Below are 12,306 nucleotides of genomic sequence, written 5' to 3'. Positions count from 1 at the left end.
ATAAGTTGCTGAGTAGGCATCACAGTTCCTCCCATTACTGTAGATTAAAACAGGAAATGTTTGGAAGCAGATGGGTGTTCAAAGAATAATTGGAAAACATTCCTATTTTCTAAAGTATTATATTATAACATTACTGAAAAAAAGTAGCTTTCCACCCATTTTTGATCATTATATTTGACTTTTAAATAGAAACAATGAATAGAAATTCTATTCAAATAGAATAGTTGTAGGAAAGGTGTGATAAAGGCGCGTTCAGGATCCCCAAATACAAAAAAAATTGTATGTAACAGTGAAATGCATATTTAAATACTAACTTTAAGGTTTTTTAATTTTTTTTTTTTAATACTGTCCGAGAGGAGATGCTTTGGGGAAGAAAATGTACTGAAATTTAGAGTGTGTCAGACAAGTCTCAGATTTACACAGCTTTAGTGAACCATTAACATGCATTCCACAGTCTGTAAATAAATCAGGGGTCTTCCACTGTTTTTAGACTTTTATATTCACAGGGCAGTTATCCTTACCAACTCTGAGACGCACTTATAGCATAGTGCTAGTGATTATGATTCAGAGATCTAGTAAAGTTTTGAGTGGCACTTTTAATTTTTTCCCAAAACTTTCTTCTTAAACTTGGGAAAACACTCTCCAAAACTATTCCTAGTTTTTTTATAACATTGTAACAATACAAATAACATTTTAAAATGTTATTGCCTAACCAGAAGTATTGTAGTTTTGTATTTAATTATTTACTTATTAGTTGATGTTTGTTTTTTTCATTTTGACTTTTTGTTTTGAATCCACTTTAGTCAAGAGTGGAATTTCTTGTTAAATTTCAGTCTTTATTGTTTAAAAATGTTGAGTTTTAGTTTTGTTTCTATTAGTTTCAGTGTTAGTTTTAATCTTTTGAATTATTACTTTATGGAGACTATATGATAGGGGCAACATTTTGGTAAATGGTAAATGGTAAATGGCCTGTATTTGTATAGCGCTTTTACTAGTCCCGCCTAGGGACCCCAAAGCGCTTTTACACGTCCAGTCATCCACCCATTCACTCTCACATTCACACACTGGTGGAGGCAAGCTACAGTTGTAGCCACAGCTGCCCTGGGGCAGACTGACAGAAGCGAGGCTGCCATATCGCGCCATCGGCCCTTCTGGCCAACACCAGTAGGCGGTAGGTGAAGTGTCTTGCCCAAGGACACAACGACCGAGACTGTCCGAGCCGGGGCTCGAACCGGCAACCTTCCGATTACAAGGCGAACTCCCAACTCTTGAGCCACGATCGCCCAAAATTTTGTGCCAGATTTCTTTGTGTTATTTATGTTTAACGTTCAGTGTTTATCGAAGCATTTGTAAAATCTTTTGTGCATTCCAACTTTCAGCCAAACCATTAGTGGAAATGGTGGTTGCACTATTTTTTCGTTTTCCAGAATATCATAGCAATTTGTCCAATATTTGAAATGCATCTATCCTTTTTCTTAACCGCTTAACTAGTGCAGGGTCACAGAGGGACTAGTGACACCCTGGAGGGTGTGCCAGTCCATCAAAGGGCTAACACAGAGGGACAGACAGCTAGCCAATTTATGCACACCAGTTAAACTAATATTCAAGTGAGGATTTTAATCTGTAATGCCCCCCTCAACTTGGATTTGTAAAGTTAGAGCAGTCCTTATTTTTCTGTCTTTGCTAATGAAATGCACTAAGCTCAGAGTTCCAACATCTGACTTTAGAGGATTTTTCTTGCTTAAACATTTAAGTACCTGCTGTGGCAATCCTTTGTAACAAGTTAGAATCAGAATACTAATACTAATATTAATCCCGAAGGAAATTATGGGTTACAGCAGGCAGCACGCTAATGGCGCATGCGCACTTACAAAGGAGCCTTCTGACCAAACTTTACACAAACAACACATTGGAAAGACATGTCAGAGAGGTAGGCTGACAGGAAAAGACAACGAAAATACATAACATGAAGTGAGAGGAGGAAAAAAAAACCTCTAGACTATCAATACACCATAGAAACACAAGACAAGCAACAGGAGCGGGTAAAAGGGTGAGAGAGAGCCGGTGTAGACAGCGCATCCGGTCTTGCAGCATGTCTGCGCTGGTCCAGTCGACCGCAATCTTCCCCGGGAGGGGACAAGCATCGAAGGCGTTTGGAAAGGGAGGGGGGATGAGTGTGTATCAGTGTATGTGTGTGTGTGTGTGTCCAGAGCAGCCGAAAGTAACATATAGTCACTAAACTTAACTTGTTTTGGTCTGATGGCATCTGAGGATCGTTTACACGAAGGATTACGAGGTACCCAGTGCTGCTAGGATCAACTGAAGATCAAAAATGTGATCCCAGACTTTCGCATGTGAAGAGTTTAAGTGTGGATTGTTGTATAATCTGTCTCCAGCAACTTCTCTGTGATTCCATCTAAATCTCAGGCTTCACCGATGTCCTGCAGGTGGTTTCAGAACACTGTACTGTGAAGCTTTTTTTCACTATTATCATCTTGTGGGGAGAACATTATAACCTGCACCTTGTTGACATTCTCATAACATTTTGTAGTTCAAGGTTACTCTATTAAATCGTACAGAAAGAAGCATCCAAACTTTCTTTTATCATTCAATTAAAATGCTGAACAGGTAAAAAGTTGAACACCTTGTTAGAGCTTGCAGGTGTCATTTTGTCAAATTTGTGGGGAAAGAAGCTAGGGCAACACGTTCTCACTCCCAAAGCGTAACATTTTACGCTAGGTGACAAATCGTCAACATATTACGTTTTGGGCTACCCACCACGTTCCTGAACGACGACCTCGGAAAAATGAGGAAATGTGAGAACCGTATGGACTCAATCTACACATGTTCGCTCTTTTTCTTCAAATCGCTTAGAAACACGCTATTTAACATCATTAAAGTCCTGGTTAAGATCAGGGAAAAGGTTATAGTTAGGGCTAGGGATAAGGTTAGGTTTAGGGCTGGAATACAGGGCTGGAACGTCTATTACCGCGGGAGCGTCATTGCACTGGATTTCAGCCATAACCCGCCGCGTACCATAAGAACGCCGAAGGCCTCCTTTTGCGTTCCTCAGGAACGCCGCGGCACGTGACAAAACGTCGGCATGTTACGCCTCGGGAGTGAGAACGGGCTGGCTAGGGAGTCTCTTTTTACTAAATAAAATGTTACAGAAAATAAACAAAACTAACTGAAAGAAATTAAAGTGGTTCGTATGCCTCTTTCCATCTGCAGACTGCACAGACTCATACATCCACAGTGACATATCAGCTGATTCTGTGGAATATGAAGCTGAATCATGGAGCCTGACGGTTGAGCACAAGTTCTGCAAGAAGCAAGACAAACGAGCTGTCAAGAGGCAGGATGTAATCTATGGTAAGCAGATGTTGCTGTTGTGAAAGGCGTCTCCTGGAATGCTTTACTTTCTGCATGTGTCAGGATTTCATATGTAAAAGTGTCAAACCACAGAGAATTGTTTTAAGACTGAGTAAGAGATTCAGCTTTTTATTGGCATAATTTAGCACATGTCCCAAATCTAACACCTCCCCCACCCTGATCCAGAGTTGATGCAGACCGAGCTTCATCACCTGCAAACTCTGCACATCATGGCCGAGATTTTCCGGCGAGGCATGAGACAAGAAGTGCAGCTGGACACTGAAGCGGTGGAGCGAGTCTTCCCCTGTCTGGACCAGCTGCTCCTCTTTCACCACGCCTTCTTTGCCGCCATGAAGGAACAGCGACACAGCTCGACCCAGCCTCAGGGCCACAGGAACTACCTCATCCAGAGAATAGGAGACATCTTGATCCAGCAGGTTAGCTGGTGTTCATGGGTATACCTTTGTCTCAGGTGTGGTTAGACCGGATTAGGTCATGTTTGAGTCGCCTGGTTCTACTTTTTGCAGTTCACGGATGAGAACGGGGAGAAGATGAAGCAGGTATACGGGGAATTCTGCAGCCGCCATAATGAAGCTGTCAGCTTTTTCAAAGAGCTCCAACAACATAACAAAAGATTTCAGACCTTCATCAGGGTATTTAACGTTTGTGTCATGCTTTCAAAAACCATTAAATAAAAATAGACTCACTCCCTTTCACCTCACTAGCTCTTTCATAATTGCTATACTTCATTTTTAAAGCAACAAGGGAATAATTCTTTGGTGCGACGGAGGGAGATCCCAGAGTGCATCTTGCTGGTAACCCAAAGGATTACAAAGTACCCAGTGCTGCTAGAGAGGATCCTACACTATACTCAAGGTCAGTCATCTACTGCCCTCTGCTGGCTACAGGCTCTTATGATTACTAAACCTAGATGTTGGGGGGACAAAAAATAAAACCTTACTTTAGTTAAAAAAACAAGAAAACCTTCTTTTTTTTCTTTTTGTTTTTCCTTTGCTCTGTCCATCAGAGGAAACAGAGGAGCACGCAGACCTTTCGAAAGCCCTGGCTCACATTCGAGAGGTGATAGCAGCCGTGGACATGAGGGTCAGCGAATACGAACGGCACCAGAGGTTACAGGAAGTCTTTAATCGCATGGAGAACCGCAGCGCAGCTAAGCTGAAGAGCGGACACACCTTCCGCAAGCAGGATATGATGGGACCCGGACAAGTGCTCAAACACCAGGGGGTGCTCCTGTGGAAGACTGCCACCGGGCGACTCAAAGGTGATACACGATACTTAGAAGTTCATGTGTCATTTTTGCATCCTATCTGATCTAACTGTTTTTCTACCCATCGTTATTTTGCCCAGACGTCCTGGCGCTGCTACTCACAGACACCCTCATCTTCCTCCAAGAAAAAGACCAGAAGTACACATTTGCAACTGTGGTACGCATTCAGTAAAGAAATCAGTAATAAACACTGCACCGTGTAAGGATGATTGATGTTTTGTTTTGTTTTTTTTCTCCATGCTTTAAATGTGTTAAAGGACCAGAAGCCTCCAGTGATTCCACTACAGAAGTTAATAGTTCGGGAAGTAGCGAACGAAGAGAGAGGGATGTTTCTGATCAGCGCCTCAGCGGCTGGACCAGAAATGTATGAGGTCCACACGTCGTCCAAAGAGGAGCGAAACACATGGATGAGGCTCATTAGAGAGGCCGTAGAGAGGTGTGTATGAGGCCCTTGCCTGAGCCTGGTTCTGCCAGAGGTTTCTTCCTGCTAAAAGGGAGTTTTTCCTTCCCACCGTCACCAGATTCTTGCTCATTCGGGTTTGTTTGATTGTTGGGGTTTTCTCTGTATTATTGTAGGGTCTCTACCTTACAATATAAAGCACCTTGAGGTGGCTGTTGTTGTAATTTGGTGCTATATAAATAAAACTAAACTGAAGATTTTATGATGCGTACACATTTGCCTGCCTGACCTGATTTAACTGCCGCTTCTGTTCAGCTGTCCGGAGGACGAAGAGGAATACACAAGTGAATCGGACGAGGAGAAGCGAGCTGCCGAGGCTCGTTTTCAGAAGATCCAAAAGCTACAAGGTATTTTTAACCATTTTGTTTGGGGTGTTTTCCCTGTTGACTGTAATTATTTTAAATGTAGATTTATTACAGGGTTGTTGTTGTTTTCAGATGCTTTGACACTTTTCTCCCAATGCTGCTGTTTTGGCTCTGCAGATGCATTTCTCTTAAAATGTTAAAACACTCCAGATGAACTGCCAAAGGTTCTTAACTTGCCCGCTGCCTTTTATGCATTTGTCAGAATGATGTTTTGCATCTATTGTAATGGAAAAATGTTACATTGTTGTAACTTTGTTGCACTGAAGCTCTAAAAGATGCTTTACAGTCTGATGACTTGCACATGTTGGCTCAGCATATTTGTGACTGTCGCTGTTCATTGAGCTGCAAATGAATTGATGCTCACATATTATCAAGAGTAAAAATATTGAGCGTATAGAAGCATTTTTAAAGACTGAAGCATCTCTGAATGGTTTCAATTACACCACACTGAGTGTCGTCTCTTGCCTAAATGTTCTAAAATATTTGCAAACAATAATAATAAGTAAAGCTTGTTCTGAAGTGCTAAAGTAACAGACTGTTCTGAAGAGTTTCACACATGATTTGGCTACGTTCAGCTGTCATTTAAGAAATGAGCCAAAGCAACTGAGAAAAACTGTAAACATAGTAGCTGTTAACATTTTACACTCTTTGAACTACATGAACTCTTGTACCAGAGAGCCTGACGAGCCAGGACCAGCAGATCTGCTCTAGCCTGGCGGAGAAGCTGCAGATCTACGCACAGCTCTCTGTTTTGAGTGGGAGGATGGAGGCTTCGCTAGCTGAACCGCGACTGCTAGTGCAGCCACACTCAGAGGAGCTTCCCCAGGCTGCTGCGCTGCTGACCGCTGCGCTGCAAGAAGGTGAAACCTTCACATACACTGCACACTTCAGCAAACATATTTTCATATCCACAGTGTTCTCAACTTACAGTACTCCTTATAGTACTTATAAAAACCCTAAACAGTTATTGAAAAGCTTTTGTAAAACCCCTTGAATTGAAGCTGAGAGTTTGCACTTGATCACATCTTGATCATTTAATTAAAAAATCTACTGTAGCAATTAGAGATGGCACGATACCACTTTTTTATGTCCGATACCGATATCATAAATTTGGATATCTGCCGATACCGATATGAATCCGTTATAGTGTGTTTTTTAATCAATAAAACTGTTTTTTTTTAATATCTTGCTGCATTTTGTATAAGTTCATACTCAGGTTTAAATAAACAACAACACTAAGGCTATTCTGTTATACCTGTATGTAAAAAATACACTGCACCCAAAATATTTCATAGTTCAGCAACACTGATCAATCTAATACACTTAAACCTACTCCATCCTCCCTATTCTGGTATTTTAAAGAGTACTTAGCAGAAATCTTAAGCAACCTAACTAATAGGGTTGCAAACTCCCAGCAAAAAAAAAAAAAATAGGGAACCAACCTCCACCTCATGATGCTTAATCGACGTAATCAACTTTAATTTGATGCAGTGTGAAAAACAAAATGCACAGAACTCAATTATTTTTCAAGAATAATTAAATAGATTCAACATCTTTCTTCAACAGAATTGCAGACTGCACAGATGGTATCTTCCCAAAGGAAAAAGTAGTATAGCTTACTAGGGTATATTAGACTTAACAGTTACTATATACAGTGATGGACTTCTATATATTTTACATAAGATTAAAACTTTGGGTGTAAGATTCAGATAATTATTTATTAAAAGCTAGACATTTTAAATGAGAATAAGAAAGAAAAGTATGTCTTTGTGCCCCCTTTTCCCTGTTCATGCCCTATCGGCCCCCCTGGCTAAACTTTGCTAGATCCGCCCCTGGACAGTTACCAGCCGTCAGCTGCATAGAAAAGGATCCTGGTGTAGAAAGAAATATTAATTCTAACAACAGCTTATCAAGCTTAAACGTGCTGCTGTTGTTCAGCCGCTGGTTTCCTCTTTCTGGCGCGAAGTGGGCGATAAACAGAAAAGCCGATCAGCTGATCATTAAGCAGTTTCACAATTGAAGTAGCAGCAAGAAGAGGCAGTCGCTCCAGGTATTGGTTGTTAAGCTTAATGCGGGAATGCTTTACAAACATTCAGAGATGAACTTACACACTTGCTTTACTTCTCTCTGGGATCACTTTCTCGGAGATGAAATGCTGGTTTGGTAGTGAGGCTTCAAATACACACAGCCACTCTATCATGTGAGCACACTGCTCTGACGTGCTACGGTTATGAGCCGAGTTACGCAGTGTCGCAGGTTTTGTGAGGTGCTTTTTAATATTTAATGGATCGGATTACATTTTTTTATTTCTCTCCGATATCCGATCCAGTAATTTACGTCAGTATCGGACCAATTCCGATATGTAATATCGGATCGGTCCATCTCTAGTAGCAATACAGTACAGAGGAAAAATATCCAAAATGTTCCTAATTCCTTTATTTTTGTGTTTTAGATCGTCAAACGAGTTTTAATATCAGTTCAAATTAATGTAAATAATGAAGTTAAAATACATGTCATTGTCTTTTATCTAACTACAGTCCCCTTTGCATTTATGTGTTAATCAAGGACTCCAGCATGTGTACGAGTGTATGAGATGAAGCAAAAATAGGACAACAACATTCATAAACATAAAGAGCAATGCATGCAAAAAGTAGAAACATATTTACACTGTAAGAATAAATCAGAAAATCACAAATATAAGTAAGAGATATAAATAATCTTAGCAAGCTAGCTCTAGCTCTTGGTATAGCAGCTTTCATATTTAAAGGGGTGCAAAAAATGCATGATGCTAAACAGTCTTTGGTGCTAGGTTGAAATGGTTATAATGGGTTTTTTTTCTTTTTGTTCCACACACCCTGTAATCCACTACATGATGAATAAACCCATTTTAGGAAAATTCATAAAGTATGAGATGCTGGCGCTTTAATTTAACAGAGTTACATGATTTTTAAAAGGCCAACGGCTCCGGTGAGAAAACTTGGATTATGTTCTTACAACAAAATTGAACTGTTGATGGCTTCAGTTGATTTAGTAATGTTGTTACTGATCTTACTAGTTTAAGTTTTACACTTGTCCCGTCTGTTTTTTTTTCTAGCTGAGAACCTAAAGGCCATGTTATCGTCCAAGGTCCGTTCACCATCGAGCCACAGCCAGAACTCTGACACAGACTCTGTGTGTCCTGTCAGCCCCGCCATACCCGTCGAGCCCTCAGACTCTTTGGAGGTCTCGCCTGAAGACCCTCGGGGCAGCGAGGGGAGCTGGCCTGAGACCTTTGTATTTCAGTCCACAACTGACTTTCAAAAAGACAATCGAGGCGATGCTGACTTGAAGGTACGCAACCTGCTGTTTAAAATGTGTGCTGTGACTTCACCATATAAACAGAGAAGATAAATTAAATTGCTTTTTGAGTTAAATATTGATGCAGATATCAGGAGGCAATGCCTCCCTCGCTGCTGTACTGCAGAGGTAACGTGTTCCCTGCATCTGAGCACGGCTTCTTTCCACGTCCTTACAGATGTGTGGCTCAAGATTGTTGCTTTAATAATTCAGTGCAGTCTATTAGAATTACATTTTGGCCTTAATCTAATGAATCATTGATAAGTTCATAATAAAGGAAGTCCATTTAGTTTCCTGAGGTATTGCAGCATTAAATATTGATATGGGGACTTATTCCAATAACCATGCAACAGCCTTGCTGCTCTTTGCAGCTTTCTGTGACCTGTGAGGTAAATTACTCTGATAAGAGAGAGTGATAATTTAACCCTAAACAATGTGGTGACATTCCACGCGTGGCCTCCAGGGGGCACAGGTGTTCTGTCAATGCAACTTCAAGCTTAAAGAGGAATGCAGCTTGTAGTTACTTGTGTAGCTAACTAATAGGAAGTGAAATCTTGATGTTCACACATGAAAACTGCAGAAGACCCATTAATCTGCGTTTTGTATCTGACTCTGTCTATTAACAGGTGGCTCAGAGTGTCCAAAATCTGACTCAGTTGCTGTACAGTCTGCAGGTGAGCTATTTTTATTTACCCTCCTCACAGCCCTCATCTATATTAGGCCAACAAAGAAATTAAAAGAAAAAGAAAAACACCTCCTGTGATCTCAGTATGAACAGATACGTTATGTATCATAAGCAGGCTCTCATTCGCCTGCACACTTTCAGTAAACAGAAGCATCACTCTGCTGGAGCTCCAGGAGCTCATCTCACTGATCTGTTTTTTGTTTTGTTTTTTTCAGTCGGGAGACGTAGCAGGATCTTTTGTTTCACTGTACACACGCTCCTTCTTTGGTGTAAAATTTAAATTTGTGTGAGGAGGAGAATGTGGGTGTATTTGCATATGACGTGTTTGCGCACTCTTGCCTATCTACTTAGGCTCGAGGATTTGATCACGATGTGATTTCCATATTCAAAGTTTCATTTTGGGTATGAACTCAGAAAACCACAGGGGGAGAGCAGCTGTGGCTTCCTGTCACTAGTTGCTGTGACCTTAATGCATAAAAATCACTTTAGCCGTGATCGTGATTTCCGTCACATTTTGCCATTCAAATACGTTGCGAGGAGGCAACACGGTGGTAAAAGTGGCAGTTGATCGTTTGCATTTTGATGAACCATGTCGCTTTTGACTTTCCCCTCTCTGTGCCAGGCTGCAGTGACCATCCAGGACAGCTGCTATGAGGTCCAGAGGCTCCTTCTCCAAGAGAGCGGCCGCCCTTCCCCTCGCGCCCAACGGCTGCATCTCCCAAGCGTCCGGGGCAGCGCCCTCCAGGATCAGGAGAAGCAACGTAACCTGGAGAAGCAGAAGGAGGAGGCGGCGGTGGCCCAGCGGCTCCATGACCGCTTGCGCCAGGAGAAGGAGCGCTGGGAGCGAGAGTGCCAGGCTAGGAAAAGTCAGCAGGGGGCGCAGGAGAGCATGCTGGAAGAGAGGGAGAAGCAGTGCCAGGTGGCAGCGGAGAGGCTGAGACGTGAACGTGTAGAGCTGGACGAGCAGCTCGAGGAGTACCAGCAGAACCTGGAGAGACTCAGAGAGGGCCAGAGGAGCGTGGAGAGGGAACGAGAGCGCCTGGATGAGCAGCAAAAGCTGCTGCAGTGCTGGAAGCACGGGCCGCAGGACAGCCCTCCAACTGCGAATCCTCACATGTTCATCCCTCTTGATGGACAGCAGGTATTGGGGGAAACAGAAGTGATAGCCCTTTCTTTTACCAGTGAATCTATGAGCCAGTAATGCCCCTCACTAACACTCGTGACCTCAGTGGGAGCAGATATACAGCATTCATGGAGTATTTCTTGTGCTAAAATCATTAACAAGAAGCTTTTCTCATACAGCCATCAGCCAGGGTTACGCTGGCTCACACGTTCACACCTAGCAGCCCAATCCCCTCTTGACATACGACCCGCGATAATGAGAGCAATTTCAGCACCATTTGTCTTAGTGCTCCGGCAGCTCCGCTCACCAGTAAACATCTTAATGATTGATGATAATTAAACCACTGCAAATAAAAGCTCTGACAAAATAATTAAAACCAGAGGCGCACGGCCTAAGAAACCAATCAATTGTGACCCAAAGGGGCTTAGATTATCGACACTTTGTTTGAAAAGCACTCCAGCAAAATGTCCCACACAGCTGGAAGGCATGGAGGATAAAGGGTGTGCTGTTCCCCCTGCCCTTTAAGTCCCAATATACCTCACGTGGAACTGCAGCAGTGGTGAAACTAATTTAGCACATACATCTATCTGAACCTCCGCTGGCTTATGAGGCTTGTGTTGCTCTGTTTGGCAGCAGGTGTGACTTGTTCAGAAGACACACAGAGAGCACAGAATGGACGGACAAATGAGCAGGCTCAGGTTTCGATATTCCCTCTGTCCCTCATTAATTTACACACAACCGCCACCCCCATCTTGGTCTTTTCCAGGCTAGACGTGATGAGGCTCTCCTGGCTTTTTGCAGTCTTTATTTATTTCCATTCATCTATTTTAGTCGGTCCAACAAAAGCGTGCCGAGACAGTGCAGGTCCTAATGTTTCCCCCCCCACACACACTAACGCTTCAGCCAGAGGCAATGGTTCATAGGGTCAGAGACAGATCAAATGACACACACACACACACTTTGACTCTCTGGTTGCATCTAATTAGCTGTGCTGCCTGCACTCAGCAGAGGGAAAGGCCATGTTTATGTGAAGATGAGTCCTAATATGCCCTTAGCCAAACATTAAAGGGTCGCTTCACCCAAATGACAACATGTTCCCTCACTTACCTTTAGTTGATATACTTTTATTTTTATTTTCTCTTGAGAGTTTTTGCCTTTGCAACAATAAGTGAGTCATTTGTGAGGGAAAAAAAATGTCAGCGAGAGTGTCGTTCCAGAAACAGCTTCTCCATTATTCACATAAATCCACAGAACATACTGTGAGCACTTTTCTTGGAAATGGCTTTCTCTGGAAGAAATTGCCTCTGCAGAAACTTCACAGTGAAGTCTTTATATTATCCACAGAAAGAAATGTTTCAGTACTGCGAGCATCAAAAAATACAATTTCATTCACTTTCTTTGTATTGGAGAGAGAGACAGAGAAAGAGATCCGTTTATTGCATGAAGTGAGAAAATGTCATTTCGAGTGACTCACTTTTTGTCATTTTGTAATTAAAGCTTGAGGAAAGTAGAGATCTTGAAATGGAGGCTTTTCTAGTTGTTGGCAGGTATGTCAAATGTGTTTCCTGGTCTTTTTATGTAAATGCGTGAGTGTATTTCAAAGGTGGATTGTTGACAGATTTCACAGGTGTGAATGCCATCCAGCTGTCAGCATTCATTATTTGTTAATGATCTTAT

General features: G+C 42.1%; 1 protein-coding gene across 1 annotated transcript in view; it reads left to right on the top strand.

The window, feature by feature from the left end:
- The window catches only part of arhgef28a (Rho guanine nucleotide exchange factor 28a), a 55,566-nt gene that overhangs the window by 34,328 nt on the left and 8,932 nt on the right, over positions 1–12,306 (top strand). The window contains exons 23-34 of the mRNA XM_035910379.2: positions 3,232–3,372; positions 3,559–3,809; positions 3,900–4,025; positions 4,131–4,248; positions 4,400–4,654; positions 4,741–4,817; positions 4,918–5,096; positions 5,376–5,467; positions 6,160–6,345; positions 8,580–8,815; positions 9,448–9,495; positions 10,129–10,647. Coding sequence (XP_035766272.2) covers positions 3,232–3,372; positions 3,559–3,809; positions 3,900–4,025; positions 4,131–4,248; positions 4,400–4,654; positions 4,741–4,817; positions 4,918–5,096; positions 5,376–5,467; positions 6,160–6,345; positions 8,580–8,815; positions 9,448–9,495; positions 10,129–10,647 — 2,228 coding nt within the window. The remainder of the gene's footprint in view (positions 1–3,231; positions 3,373–3,558; positions 3,810–3,899; positions 4,026–4,130; positions 4,249–4,399; positions 4,655–4,740; positions 4,818–4,917; positions 5,097–5,375; positions 5,468–6,159; positions 6,346–8,579; positions 8,816–9,447; positions 9,496–10,128; positions 10,648–12,306) is intronic.

Source organism: Neolamprologus brichardi, chromosome 7 (genome assembly GCF_056152115.1).
Source record: "Neolamprologus brichardi isolate AB-2024 chromosome 7, ASM5615211v1, whole genome shotgun sequence".
NCBI lineage: Eukaryota > Metazoa > Chordata > Actinopteri > Cichliformes > Cichlidae > Neolamprologus > Neolamprologus brichardi.
The sequence above is the reverse complement of the archived record's forward strand: the minus strand, read 5'-3'. Positions and strand labels throughout refer to the sequence as shown.